This window comes from Chionomys nivalis, chromosome 8, assembly GCF_950005125.1.
Source record: "Chionomys nivalis chromosome 8, mChiNiv1.1, whole genome shotgun sequence".
Lineage (NCBI taxonomy): Eukaryota > Metazoa > Chordata > Mammalia > Rodentia > Cricetidae > Chionomys > Chionomys nivalis.
The window spans coordinates 64872225-64887823 of NC_080093.1; the positions used below are offsets into that span (position 1 = coordinate 64872225).

Below are 15599 nucleotides of genomic sequence, written 5' to 3' on the forward strand. Positions count from 1 at the left end.
GCTTACTGGAGTGTTAGGGGTGGGGACTACTGTTTGATTCTGGATACAGGTGGTGGTGGGACAGGCACAGCAGGAGAAGGTGTAAGAGGAGACTTTTTGAGCGTGGATAGAGGCCCCTCAAAACAGGCTGCTACTGAATAAATTCCCTAAGCAATTTGACTCAGATTGAAAGCTTTAACCAGTGGCTCTCAAACTTCCTAACGCTGTGACCCTTTAATCTGGGTCCTCCTGTTGTGAGGAACACTTTTTCTACTGTTATGAATCACAATGTAAATATCTGATATGTGACCTTCCTGAAGGGGTCACAGCCCACAGGTTGAGAAACACTGGTTTAGACCCTTCTGGCAGCAGGATCTGAGAGCAAGCTGACCTACAGAAGGAAGGGATGGAAGAACGGGAGGGGCTGGTGCTGCCACCAGGGTTCGAGACTTTGGGATGGGGCACACAGAGAATGGCCTTTCCATATCACCTGGCAATTAACAACAGGAAAAAACCTGTTTGGGTTTCACTCTGATTTTGCCCTGCCTGTCAGATTGGCCTCCATTCCAGCAAGTCAAATTATGGCTGCTATGTCCCCAGTAATATCTGGAGAGTGGGAGATGGTGACAGGGTTCTGGCTTTGGGTCCAGCCTGCTGGATTCTTGCTAAGATAGGGAATGTCTGCATGGTTGTGACAGACAAGGAGAAACCCAAAGTCTCGTAGACTCAAACTGTTGCTTTTGTGGTTGGCTGGATCTGGTTGGTTCCATTCACAACTCGGTTTCCTCAGCTGAAATTTCTAGACCAGTTTGCAGCATTCACTGAGATTATTTTTCCCTGCTGGATTCCATTAAGTTTCTGCAGTGTGTGATATAACTTCAGTACAGACACATATGGTCTGGTTTGCATATCTTTATGTATGTGACCGTACTAGAGACTAGGAATTGTCCTAAGTGTTTAAAGGGCATTAGACCCTACAAGGCTCACAGGGCCTATTTTTTTGCATAGAGGGGCACAGATGGGTCAAATACTATGGAACCAGGATTCTTTTGTTTTTTAAAATAATTATTTATTTTTTGAGAATTTCATATATGTTTTTGTATATTTGACCATATGTTCCCTAGTCTCCCCCAAACTCCTCCCAGATCTCCCTAACATGGTCTTCTTCCAACTTCATGCTCTCTTTGTCATCTCTTGTATAGCTGAATCCTGCCAATGCTGCCCACATGTGCATGGGTGTGGGCTCTCGACTGAGGAACCCATCAGTAGCCGTGGCGGGAAAGCGGCTACTCCTCCCACAGCAGCCATCAGCTGCCAGTTGTTCTCCGCTAGATGCAGGGCGCATGAGCCCTTCCCGTCTGTTCTAGGATTTTGAGCGGCTTCATCTTGTGCTGGTAACACGTGAATTTGCGAGTACAGCAGCTACAGCCCGTCCAGCAGACACTTCACAGTGCTCGTCCCTCTTCTCTGGCTCTTGCACCCCACTTTGCTTGTTTGATTGATACAGATGTCCCATTTAGGGCTGAGCATGCAGAATGATCCGTTCTCGTGCTCCGACCAGAGAGGAGTCTGTATTAACCTTTGCCTATTGCAAAAGGGAGCTTTTCTGAGCAAGGTTGAGACCGGCACAGACTAATGGGCTGTCGGACAACATGGCTGCTTGGCAGAGTAACAAGCATAGGTTCTTCCCCAGCCATGACCTTTGACCTGGTTTATAGTTCCAGGCATGGGTGCCCTCCTATAGTGGAGGTCTCAAATGCAACCAGAAAACATTTTAAAGGATGCGGCCCCAGTGATGTTTTGTTTTTTCACAGGAGTGACTGGGTGACATCCTACAAAGTCATGGTGAGCAATGACAGTCACACGTGGGTTACTGTGAAGAATGGATCTGGTGACATGGTGAGTGCCCTCTCTGCCCTACCCATGCCATTGGTGCCTGGCTATGGGGCTTTATCCTGTCCCTGGGAAGGTTTACCAATTCCATGTAAATTCCAACCAACCAGGAGAGTCTGGTGGATAGTGACCTCCTTTTCATGGTCCACATCTGGGGTTGATGCTTCCAAGAGCCCTAACTTTCGCTAGCCACCTTGTATGATTACCCTCAGCATGGGAGTTTTGTTACTCTCAAATTCAGCATCTCAAGTGCCACTCCTAGCGTCGCATCCAGCATCTTACACACTGACTACAGCCCCACTCTACATTCTGCCTCATTTCTACTTACATCAGCAGTCCTGTGTGCACCCGCAGAATGGAGCCATCTGGTCTACCCATGAAACCCACTGCTGGGTTTCTTCACGAATGTTTCCCTGCCTCTGGAACGCCTCCCATTCCTACCAGTCTAAGTAGCTTTCCATGACGGTTGGGCCAAACAGAACCTCTCCTTGCCCCAAAGCTTGACCTGGTCTGCCTCCAAAAAGCCTGAGCTCTAGAGCATCCTTTTGCTTTCATGATAGACTGAGAGATAGGGGTTTCCTGGGGCAGAGTGCAGGGGTGATTTGTTTATGTACTCCTTGATAGGATTCTAAAGAATGAGTGAATTTCACGATGAAGATCTTAAAGTCCTTCCTCTTTCCCCTTGAGCATCAATAGATATTCGAAGGAAACAGTGAGAAGGAGATTCCTGTACTAAATGAGTTGCCAGTCCCGATGGTGGCCCGCTACATTCGTGTAAATCCACAGTCCTGGTTTGATAATGGGAGCATCTGCATGAGGATGGAGATCTTGGGCTGCCCATTGCCAGGTGAGTTTGCCTCCTGAAGTTCCGGCAAGGCTGTTTCCTAATGGGAGGCAGGTACCTCTCTGAGATGAGTCCAAACGAGTCGATCCATCATTTTCCTGTGTTCGTTGTTAAATCTCTTAAACACACAGGTTATTCAAAAAGAAAAGGATAGGAACTTTTCATAATCCCCAACTCAGAAACACGAACGTTGGTGACACTGAGCCCTCTTGCCAAGGGTGGTTTTGCCTGGTGTAATTTTAAGATGTTTGTGTATGTCAGGGTTGACAGATCACTCAGTGCTGTTTCTCGGAAGCAAGACAAAAGCATCTAGCAGTCAGCTAGGGACGTAACTTGATGGTAAAGCACATGCAAGTGTGGAAGGCTCTGATTTCAGTTCTCAGCGCTACACAATATGTTTGACCTCGAGTCATGTATCTGACCTTAGCTCGCTTACTGTATTGGGTGCAGAGGCAGAGCAGGAGGTGGAAGAAACCTAACTGTGAGCATTTGCAGGGTCTCTGTTTAAAGAGCTGACCCCGGATGCCTGTCTCTTCCCTGACCGCTTGCTCCTTCTAGTCTAATGGCCTGAGTTTTCACACGTTGGTCTTTGGGTCTAATGTCAGGATATAGGCAGGAATTCATGTGCACCTTCTGGATTCTATTAGTGTCTGCTCCAGACAGGTTGACCTGAGCTGGCATTTCAGAAAGTATCAGCCACATCACTGGGAACCCAGGGAATGAGCATCCTCCTCCTGACCAAACATCTCCAGGAAGGCAGCTGGCCTAAAACTCTCCCTGTAGCACCTATCAGAGCCTGCAGGAATGTTGCATTCCTGTCCATCTCCAGGCAGGTCACAAGGGACAGGAGCAGGAGCATCGTTCATCTCACCCAGCTTTCTCCCCCACGTCTGCTCACTCTTAGGTTCGTAGCATAAGCTGGAGCATCACCGCCTGTGGGTACCCAGTCCCGTTCAGCGCAGCCAGAGGCAGTGTACTACCAGCTCTGATGCTATCTCAGCAGTCACCCCGGCTCCACCACGAGCTTGCACTTGCTGTGTTTGCAAAGCATGTTTAATGCCATATTACTATTTTTCTCTCCGTCCTGTAATATGCGTGAGCTGGCTTTGCCAGCTGTAGGTTTTCAGAACATGAACCCTCCATGGGTGAGAAAGACGGCTCTGTCTGCCTACATAGCGATCCTCAGAGCAGACACATGCTTTGCTTTGCATTGTATGTTTTTTGCCCTTACACGCTTTCTTTTCACGTCACAAAAGTGATTGCTGCCTGTCCTGGCTCACTTTAACAGTCAGCTCGACACGCCATAGAGCTACCTGAGAAGAAAGTCTCCACTGAGGGGTCACCAAGATGAAGTGGGCCTGTGGGCAGCTCTATGTGAGGGGTGGTTTCTTAATTGTTAACTGATGTAGGAGGACCCGGCCCTGTGTGGGCAATGCTAGTCCCTGGACTGTATAAGAAAATTAGCTAAGCACAATCCAGAGAGTGAGGATATAGGCTGCACCCGCCATAGTTCCCGCTGCCCAGCCCTGGCTGTGAGTGGGTTCCCTGGTTGGAGATAATATTGCATAGAATAGGAAGTGGGTCTGCCTTCAAGTCTCCGTCCTGAATTTCCTCAACAATGGGCTATGACCTGTAAGTGAAATAAGCCCTTTGCACCCCTAAATTGCTTTTGGTCACATCGACAGAATGAAACCACAAAAGAGGGCGTCTGTGGGTGCTTCTCCCATGGGCAACACCTCACGTCGTTGATCAGCCTGTGGTAACTGGAAACTCAATAGTTTAAAATGTTTTTGGTTCCGTAAATGATCTTGCAGTTACACTTCTATTTCTCTGTCAATGGTGTGTGTGTGTGTCCCCCCATCCCTGTGTCCACAGTTGTTGCTTGAATTTGGTTGTAACAAGTGGGATTTCTGGGACCCAGGCTGTGTGCATTTCCCAGGCTAACAAAGAGAGTGCATTGAAACACTCCTGTTTGGAATTTGGGCTCCCTTTCATAGCAGTTCATGCTGTGGTCCCTTGTCCAGCCTGCTGCCATCTGGAACCTTCTGGGATCACGGGGCTCAGGATTTTCTGCTGGTTAAATCTTGGCCAGCATCTATAGGGAGTTTTTGTCCCTTTTCCTTTGGGCCACAAGCCTTGCCTCGTACTCCTCCATTTGCTTACTCTAAATAGTGGAGCCGTGGCTTCCCTCTGTGGGCAGGAATTCATGTGTCATTAGGAAAGGGCACAGCGCAGCCTATGAAATAATCATTTCTCTGTCAGGTTACTCTTGATGGGCGTTTGAAACACTCTCAGAGAAGGATGAACTGGAAAACCTGGGTGGTTTTGGTTTTAAGTGTGGACTCAGTGTAGTTCTGGTTTTCACTGACAAATATATAGGGCCATTTTAAAAGCCAAATCTATTCTTAAAAAGATTTTAATATAAATCTATATACAGGCATATATATTATATATGTGTGTGCTAGACAGATGATAGATGATAGATAGATAGATAGATAGATAGATAGATAGATAGATAGATAGATAGACAGATAGATAGATGATAGGTGGATAGGTGAATGGATAGATAGGTGCACATGAAGAGGGTTATACACACTCCAGAAGACATAGTTTTCTGTATTTTGATGTCTTAACAATAGCTATCTATGTAGTTTCCATGGCTTTTGGTGTTATATTGGCCAAAGTATTTGAGACATTAAATAAGAATGCTTTGGCATTCTAATTTTGTTGTTGTTGTTCTTGAAGAGCAGAGGATATTTATCCTTTATGTCATAGGTAGGGAGAAAGGTTCTCACACTTTCTTCATTAGATCAGATGACCAATTGTCTTGATCTGTCTGGAACCAGACAGGATAGTCCAGGGAAACCAGATTAGATCAGCCACTTGCTGGATAAAATGCCACCAGAGGCAGAGTTCTCTTGGCTATTTTTTTGTTTTTATTATTTCATTGATTTTAAAAAAAATTGAAAGCTAGACATTGTAGCACCTGCCTGGTATCCCAGTGCTTCGGAGACTGAAGCAGAAGGATTGCCATGGAATTAAAGCCAACCTGTTCTATATAGTAAATCCTAGGATAGTCTGAGCGACAGAGGGAGACTCTGTCTTAAATAAACAAAGCAAAGTAAAACAAACAAACAAAAGAATGAGCACAGAAGGAAGGACCCTTGGGGAAAACTTATTGGACCTAGAATTCAGGAAAGAGCAATAAGTAACTACTGTCACCTACAGCAACAGCAAACTACTTACCATTTTGAGTTTATCTGTTACCTTTGGGGCCAGTTTAGAACCCCTGTAGTTGGTTTGTCTTTAATGTTAGGAGCACTTACAGGCAGCTGGTGACTTTCTCACATCCCAGGACCAGTTTCATTTAAACCAAGCTGAGGAATGCCAGTATGTGAACAGGAGTTCTAAGCAGTTTGGAGATCTTCGTTTACAGTGCTTTAAATCTGCCTCCTTTACAGCTTCCTGATTCTCTGCTTCCTGGAGTGGGCCCTGCAGTGAAGTTCTGCAGGTAACTGCCTTTGTGGTCTCTGGGGTCTGCCTATCATTAATAGGCTGATTCTTCTCATTTTCTCATCTTATTCCCTGATGAGTTCTTTTCTCTTTTTGGCTTCCATTTATCACTTTCTTAGGATACAAAAAACCCAAAACGAAACAAAAAAGCATTGTTTAAAGAAGGAAGGGTCTTGCTTTAATGGAGTCCAGTGTAGTGACATTTCAATTGTATTTTAATAAATAAAGCTTACCTGAAGATCTGAGAGAAAAACAGTCCCACTGGTCAGTCTTACAGATCAGATAATAGTAACACCCACCTCACACACCTTTAATCCCAGTAGCCATACTAGTTTGCCAAAGAAACCGGAAAGTGCATGCCTTTAATCCCAGTTCTAGAAAGGATTATAAAATGGGAGGAGACAGCTTTCAGACACAGATTCCCGGAGGCAGGATCACCATTTCGGACTGACATTGAAGTAAGAGCCAGTGGGCTGGCTGCTTTACTTTTCAGATCTTCAGGTTGAACCCCAATTTTTCTCTCTCTGCATTTTTATTAATTGTGTTTCAGTCCAGACTTGGAAGGCAGCCAGTCACTACTTTTATAAAGGGGTCACTGACCTCTGACCATGCCATGAGAAAAGGACATTGTCTACCAGGGACCGAATGACCACTGATACACATATTGTTCAAGAGGAATGTGAACGCTGATCTTCACATGTCCCCAGTGATGCTGGGGCAGCAGATGGCTACAGAGTTCTCTTCTTCCTTCTCTTTCTTTCCTTCCGTTCTCTTTCTTGTTGCCTAGCATCCCTGTGAGACCACACAACAGGCAGTGACTCCAGCAGAAGAATTAGTAGGCCGGTGTGTCAAGAACAGAAGGTTAGAGGGGGTTAATGAGGTAAGTAGGCTGGATGAAGAGTTTTAGGTGCCATGCCTGGAGTCCTCTCTCCCTGTCGGTAAGGAGTCCCCCCAAGGAATTGCTGGGGTTTAGTACAAAGGATCCTGAAAACTAACCACGTGGAAAGAGGTAGGAAGCGGGCTTGCCAGAGCTCCATCTGTGCTAATATAGGCACAGAGATGGAATCAGTCAGTCAGGACTTCTGCTTCAAATGCCGGAAGTCCTACTCAGGCTCACTTAAGGAGAAAAATTTGGTCAGCAAATGAAAATTGCAGGGGTGGGTGTGACGGACATTAGGCAGGGGTGGGGCTGATTTCTCAGGGCCTACTTTCTGGGGTCAGGACTGTTGTTACCATCACTCCAGTTCCTGCCATCTGAGTGACCCCAGGAGGAAGAGGCTCTCGTCCAATCTGCTGCCACGGAAGCAGTCAGGGTCAGAACCTGGGCCCTGGCCGCCCTGATGAGCTAGGTCAGTTACTCCTGCTCACTATCCCTGTTAAAGAGACAAACCTTATGGGAATGAAGGCCATGGTGGAATGCCGAGAAAGGAGTTAGTGTGGCCGCACTAGGAAAAACAGACAACGAGCTGCAGTGACCCCCAAGTCCATCTTACGGGTCCTGACTTGAGGTTTAGGTTTAAATAGAGGGCGGGAGTTGCACACAACTCCGAACATTCCTGGTCAAGGTACAACTTCGCCCATCACCAGCCCATCATCGTCTAGGCTCCAGTCTCTGCTGCTCTGAACTAGGTGAACTCTCGCCTCCTCTGGCAGGCACAGGGCTTCATTCAGTCTTGTTACTTTCCTAGCGTGAGATTCCTGGGAGAGTTCAGTTCCTTGAAGCCCATTGGTGGAATGTTCTGACAGCCAAGGAGAGGGGGCACAAGTTATTTCCTCTTGAAGACCAGTGGGGATAGCTGCACTCAGAGCCTGCCCAGGATCTTGTCCCAGGATCATCTCTGAGCTAGGGCAAATGACCGGCTGGGGCAAGTGGGTTCACAGCCTGGACTTGGGTCATAGGCTTATACCTGGTCTTATGGGACAAGACAGCTCCTCTGAACCACATGAAATAGGTGTCGATCGAAGAAAGGAACTTCAGGGAATAGCTGTAGATAGTTGATAGACTGATTGTGGGCTCTGAGTTCAATTCTTACTTTTAAAACTGAAAGATGGACTCTTAAGAAATTTTCAATAAGATTTTGTTCAGTCAAAGAAAAGACAAGTGAAGTTTTTTTTATTAAATATAGACTTGGCATCGGGGCTTTGTCCTGGATCCTTCAACACGCTGATTGGTCTCCAGGAAGGCTATTGTCTGATCAACTATTCTTTTGTACACAGGAGCTCTGAGCTTTTTCTTCAACCCTTTTCCACAACCTTGAAAGCCTAACTGGTGTTTGAAAATGAAAGGGGTTTTCAGATTGGAAAGATGCCCCTGAAGCTGGGGGTGGGTGCTGAATAGCTTTTAGAAAACAGCAAATTGAAGTCAGTGTCAATAAATGCAAAATCAAAACCCAAACCAAAAACTGTCACTCTTTACCTTTGCTTTGGAACCCATGGACCTGGAAAGCTCTCTCCAAAGGCATGGACATCCTGTGCCCCAAGAAATAACTGGGACCTTGGCTGAGCCTAGATTGCCTTGGCTTTCTTGCCTGGAAAAAATGCCTATCTCCCTCCTGCAAGTTACTGCCTTTCATGACAGCTGTTGTTTCTTATAGTATTGCTAGGTCGTTCATGAAGATTTAATACTCTATTTGGTGTTTGAGTCCCCAGTGACTCTTAATTTGTTGTGTGTGGCCTCAGACTCCAAGGATAAAGCCATTTGTTAGGGATTCCAGCAGGGCCAGCTGATGTGGCAAAGTGGGTACTGATGCCGCCTTCCTGCCTGTGATGGAGTCACGGCTTGGCCTTCCTTACATAGAGCCTGCAGAGTCACCTAGGATTTTGTGGAATCGATTTGGCAGGGCTGAGGTAGGTCTATTAGGCAGCCCGTACTCCTAGTCTGAAGACTTGGGTGGCAGAGATGGTTCCCTACTGATCCTGACATCTCAGGGGTCCTTCTGCAACCCACTATTACCCCTGCTTCTAGAATGGGCCTTTGAGCGACTTGGGTGGATCCCAAGCTGTTGTGGGCTTCCGAAGTTCTGATGCTCTTGGCATGGGGTGAGGGTCTGTGATAACTGAGGTTTTCTGGACTGAATCCTCTAGTGGGGAAATGTCAGCATGAGGACCAGGACCTGGAAGCCTCTGCCATTCTTCCTCAGATGAGGACAAGGGCATTGGGGGGTCCCTTCTTGTTACTCTCCTTCATGTTCTTCTTCCTCCCTGCCCCACTGTTCTGCGTCATCTTTGTTTTGGAATAATATACACAGCACAACAGGAATTTAAAAGAAAATTCAAGTTCAGTGAAAAGGGAGCCAGGGCGAGCAGGCTGTGCTCCCTGAACCAGAGCTGTAGTCCTCAGGGTGGCCTCTTACTACATTCTGGTCACACCTGCGAGGCTGCTGTGTCAATAAGACTTTCATATCTGTGACAAAATGCTTGTCATAAACAACTTTCAAGGAGGAAAGATTGATTTCGGACCTCGGCTCCAGAGGTTTCTGGAGCATAGTCCTCAGCTCTGTTGACTTGTGTCAAGACCAGGCTTGTGGCAAGATGGGATGCCACATATGTGGGAGCTTGTGGTGGAGGAAGCTCTTATAGTAGACAGGAAGTAGAGAGAGGAGGGTTCTCGGGATCAGGCAGAACCTTCAAAGTCACCCGTAATGGCCTAACTCCTATGGCTAGACCCTGCCTTACTGAATGTTCTACCTCTTAAAATGTCACTAACTGGAGACATGAGCCTGTGAGAACATTTCATATGCAAACTACAGCAGGTGCTTCTGTTCTGAATGTCATAGACGGAGGGCTTCAGGATTGGCTGACCAGGAGCTCTTGATGTCATTGAGCTTCTGGGTCCTGCTGGTTACTGAGGTTGTGCTGGCAGTCCCTTCATGGTCAAGTGGCCACCACAGCCAGCTGGCAGAGTTTCGGCATCCTCCGCCTGGAGAGAGATTTATCACTGTCTCCTTGGCCTCCACTGGAGCAGTCAGAGCGGCTGGGTGCTGTGATAGGTGCAGCCTGGCCCTGTGGCTGGGGCCTGAGAGTTCTGAGGTGTCTGAAGAGGGGATTCTCACATGCCGGGCTTCTGTTAGGAAGAAGGAAAGGAAACGCATCCCAGCTAAGAGACTAACAGTAGATACATGCTTCCTAACGTCTCCGAGGATGCGCATATGGTTTTGACCTTTATAACTACTTGTTTCTCACTGACAGAGGCCCAGGCACATGTGTATCTCTTCTACTGCTCTCCGTAAGCCGGCAGAGGCGATGCCGTTCTTTTCCCACTTACAGATGAAAAAGTAAGGCACAGGCTTCTCGAGTGGTTTGTCCAAAGCCACACCACATCAAGTAGAGATTTAAGCCCAGGCCTTGTGACCATACATCCTTAACCTCGAAATAGTTCCAACTCCCACATGCCTCCTGGTGGCTTGGCGCACTTGCCTCTGAACGCACGTTAGAAGTTCAGCTTTCTGCCTCCACTGTCGTCATGTAAACCAGGCCCCTAGAAGGGGCACCATAATCAACTGTGAAGGAATTCAAGACCATCTTTCTGTCCCTAGATCCTAATAACTATTATCACCGACGCAATGAGATGACCACCACCGATGACCTGGATTTTAAGCACCACAACTATAAGGAAATGCGCCAGGTAAGACCGGAGTATGGACTTTCCAACCTGACTTTGTCACAGATCAGCAAGGCACGAGCCGATAAGCAACCCAATGGGGCCTCCTTAGTTAGGAAATGGCTGAAACGGGGCTCAAAGCTGAACTTTTCTCACCGGAGCCTTTAGTTCCTAAAGGTGCTGTGTGTTTGAGTTGGGTCACCAGTTGAAGGATTAATTCATTAATATTAATGAACGTGGATTTGAAGGTGAGAGGGCGCTCGTGGTAGAACAGAAAGCCTTCCCACGGGTCTGCATGCTGTGTTCCACAACTGACCTCTGTTAACATGTCCAATCTTTCTAAGAGCCTGGGAAGGGATGGGAAACTGAGTCTTCATGACACTGTATAGTGCTATTACCCCTTACCACAATATTTAGATTCTTTTTAAAAAATTGTTAATTGAATGTATTCATTTATTTTACATCCCGACCAGTTCCCCTCCCTCCTCGCCTCCCATTCTCTCCCCCAACCTCTCTTCTGCACTCCCCACCCTGAATCCACTCCTCTTCTGTTTCTGTTAAGAGAGGGGCGGGCCTCCCATGGATGTCTACAAAGCATGGCATATCAAGTTGAGGAAGGACTAAGCTCCTCCCCCATATTAAGGCTTGGTAAGACAACCGAGTATGAGGAATAGGCCCCCAAAAGCCTGCCAAAGCATCAGGGACAGGCCCAGCTCCCACTGCTAAGAGTCCCACAAGTAGACAAAGCTACATGATTGTCACAAACATATAGAGGGCCTAAATCAGTCAATACTTAGATTCTTAGCCAGTCTTAGTTGTCTGCTAGAGTGACGTGGGAAATCTATAAAGCATCTACACCTGAGCCACCTCAGACCCAGCGAAGTCCAAGCCTTAGCAGACATGTCCTAGAAGTTGTCCTGTGCTTCTGTGCAGCCAGGCCTGAGAACATAGAGTTGGCACTTTTAGGAATTCGAGCTCAAGTAGCAGGGAATGATGATCAAGTGGGAGTCTCCTCAGACTGACTCAGAGTCTCTGTAACTCTGAGCTGTGTCAGCCTGTGCACGCTGCCCGCCACACACCCGTGAGAACTGCAAAAGGGCAGCACCTGAGAGAGTTCACCGTCTCTGGTGCCCTGTTCCTTGTTCACCCCCAGCATGGGCATTCCGTGGTTCCCAGGGAGATGTAAGCAAATACCTGCTCACCTTGGATAGGACACTGATGACAAAATCTGGTTTCACTGATGTCCAGCTTCATGAACCAATGAGTTTACTGAACTTTCATACAGAACATGGGTTGGGGGATACTTACAGGAATGCAGGTGATGCCCAAGCAGCTGCACCAACAGAAAGTTTCAGCCCAGAATTAATACCAATTTCTCCATACATCACTGCACATACAGAGTCCTTCCCCGACTTCACTTACCCTCCTGCTTTCTATATACCCCAGCACCTTCGAGATCACAAGGCTGCTTGCAGCTAGAAGAGAATTACATTCAGCTGATGAGCAGGTACAGGAGGGAATGGCTGGGCTCTCAGGTGACAATCCAATGGCCCTGATCACTCCTTCAGTGAGGGAAGGAGAACAGTCATTGGGCTGGTTCCTGAGGGTCTCTTGCAAGTCTACTGTCACAGCTGCTCTGTTGAGGACGATCGTGGCCTCTATGTCCAGAGGACAGCACTCTACAGCAATGCGCTAGAAAGTATGGGAAGGCATTGGCAAACCAAAGATTCTTAGCTATTCCAGAATCTGTTTGAAGACATAACGAGCAGAAATAACCTTGTGATTACATGGGCACGTAAGGACTCACCAAAGGCTAGTTAATGTAGCTCAGAGGGAGGACTTGTGGGCTGAAGGAAGGAGCCAGCTGCTCAGGACGAAGGCGAGAGATGTTTCTGAGATCGGACTCATTAGTCTGAGCTTCAGTTCCATGGAATGAACATGCCTGGCTTGTCTCACTGTCATTTTACTTGAGCTATGCGCGGCTTCCAGACACCTGTCAGCACAGACGTAGAGGTGGGATGTGCTAAAGCACTCCTCTTACTGTCTTGCTCTTCAGAAACAGAGGTAGTGTGCTTGGACGTGAGGTTTGTGACTCATGCCTGCTGCTCCACTTTCTCGGGGTATTTTTATGAGTCTGCCCACCGTTCTGTCTTCGGGAGCACTGGCGGGTTAACCCAGCCTTGCTTGATGGGTGTTTAAAGGCATCTCATCAAGTCCAGAAGTGAGACAGCTAGCAATTCAGTTGGTGCAATGAACTTCAAGTATATGTAAAGGGAGCTGAAGGCTTAGAGTCCCTGGGTGCTGAGACCTTGAAATAGTTGTCCCGTGGGCATCACTGGGGTCCTCTTGGGACATCTGGTAGTATGTGCTTTATGCATGAGGTGACCATGATGACTATCACTCAGGAGATGCTAGAGCCAAGAGGACTCAGGGTCACCAGTACAGCCACCTTGGGCCTTCTCTGAAGTCCCATTGTCCCAAATTACTGAGTTGAAAACTGTCCAGGGAGTGTTTCTCAGTCCCAGTGAGTCGAGCCAGAAGCCATTGCCATGTAGATTGTTGGTTTTTGGGGTTGTATTAGAAGACAGAATTGCTATCCCTTTCCCCAGATGGAGTCTTCTAGGTGGCTATAGAAATATTTCTAGCTCAGGAAAAAGAGTTGGCTTAGTCTGCTACTGAGAGAGACTTTTCTAGCCAACGATAAAATGAGAAGCAGCAATGAGAAGGCAGCAAAACACGTGAAGATGTTCGTCCCACTGTAAGAGGACAGCGGCGAGAACGTGTGTGGCTTCCATGCAGCACACCCTTGTAGAGCACTGAGTTACACGGCTCCTATTCCAGACAGAGGGAGGGGGCAAGAGATGGCTAAGGAAGAGAGGAAGATGAAGACGATCCGAACATTCATATTCAAGGCAAAGAGAATTATGCCAAGAGAACATTGGAGGTCTTCTTAGTGTATGTATTTATAACTTCCTGGTTACTTATTTAAATGAGCATTTTCATCTCCTTCCCTTGTAATGATGGGGGCAATAACCCTGTCACTTATCGTAAGTCTGTAATATGAAAATTATGCTACATATGCTTAATGTCGTCATGACAGATGGGATGGGACAGATGGATTTGTTTGCCTGTGGCTAGAGGAAGCTTTGGTTATAGCTGGACCAGGTGATATCTGGATTTCTGGCAGATGCTAGCAGACAGAGTAGGAAGAAGCTTGATCTTCTTATCCAGACAAAGAGGCCAGCAATAACAAAGGGGTGGAGTAGGAGTATTGGATGGGTACTGGGAAAGAACACAGGTCCTAAGTGAGCTGCATTCCTTCCTATGTAGAGGGAAGGTTAGTGAGTCCCACCACAGGCCCTAGGAAAGGAACTTTCGGGATGGGGTGTGAGGGGAGAGGTATTTCTGAGGTGGGTAGTTGACCTGAGCCATCTGTTAAGGTGTATTTGAAGTAAGGTGTGACACATTCTCATTGGGAATGGCTTGCCCCTCTCAGTTAGAAAAGACATTGGTTTCCTGGGAAAGTGTATCTTTGTTTTGAGTCATGATATGGCTAGGTCCCCGTTGTTCAAGGGATACAGGTTGTGTTGTTATTTAATATGATGCAGGTAGGTAGCCGTTAAAGGGTGAGATAGGAGTTGCAGGGCAGCTAGCTGGCAGTACTGATGTACAGGAGTTAGCTGAGCTTGCCAGTGTGCTGTGTGGCCAGCCTGAGTGTGAGGACAGGTGATGGCAATGGAAAGCCAGAACAAGAGAGTAAGTGTGAAAGTCCAGGCAACCAAAGTTTTGACCTATCTTAGTTACGGTTTCTATTGCTGTGAAGAGACACCTTGACCACAGCAACTCTTAGAAAAGAAACATGTTTAATTGTGGTGGTTTATATTTTCAGAGGTTTCGTCCATTTCCATCATGGTGTGACATGGTGGTGTGCAGGCAGACAGTGCTGGGGAGGTAGCTGAGTGTCCTACATCTTGACTTGTGGGCAGCAGGAAAGTGGTCTGTCTCACTGGGTGCAGCTTGTGCATAGGGAGACCTCAAAGCCCACCTCCGCAGTGACACGCTTCCTCCAGCAAGGCAACTCCTTTTGGGAACCATTTTCTTTCAGATCAATACATTCCAGTCCCTGGTCCCCAAAGACTTGTAGCCATATCATAGTGCGAAAATGCATTCGGTGCAACTCCAAAAGACCTCATAGTCTCGAGCAATCTCAAACTTATTGAAATTTAAAGTTCAAAGTCTCTTCTGAGATTCATGCAATTTTATAACTATAACCCCCTGTAAAATTAAAGTATAAAAACAGATTGCATACTTCCAACAAATAACGGCACAGGATATACATTATCATTCCAAAACATAGGGAAGGGAGCAGAGTTAGGCTGTACTAGACCAAAGCAAGAGCAAAAACCAGCTGGGCCAACTCCAAACACTACATCTCCATGTTTGATGTCAAAACATTCCTCAGATCTCCAACTCCTTTCAGCTTTGTTGACTGCAACACACTTCCTTCTCTTGGGCTGGTTCCACTCCCTGTTAGCAGCTCTCTTCAGCAGGTGTCCCATGATGCTGGTATCTCTGACATATTGGGGTCTCCATGGCAATCCAAGCTTCAACTTCACAGCTTCACACAATGGCCACTCTACTAGGCCTCCATCCACAGGACACCCCTGACATATGCCTCCTCAGTAGCTTTATTCCATAACTCCTTCCTTCTCTCCTTAACTCTAAAGCCAGAACCACAGGGCCTAAGCTGCCAAGTTCTACAGCTTACTG

The 15599-nt window shown here is 47.0% G+C and overlaps 1 protein-coding gene across 2 annotated transcripts in view; it reads left to right on the forward strand.

Annotated features, from left to right (window-relative positions):
• Window positions 1–15599, forward strand: part of Cpxm2 (carboxypeptidase X, M14 family member 2) — a 114275-nt gene that overhangs the window by 72832 nt on the left and 25844 nt on the right. For both annotated transcript variants that reach the window (XM_057777977.1, XM_057777978.1), the window contains exons 5-7: window positions 1794–1878; window positions 2569–2719; window positions 10765–10853. In XM_057777977.1, the coding sequence (XP_057633960.1) occupies window positions 1794–1878; window positions 2569–2719; window positions 10765–10853 (325 nt within the window). The remainder of the gene's footprint in view (window positions 1–1793; window positions 1879–2568; window positions 2720–10764; window positions 10854–15599) is intronic.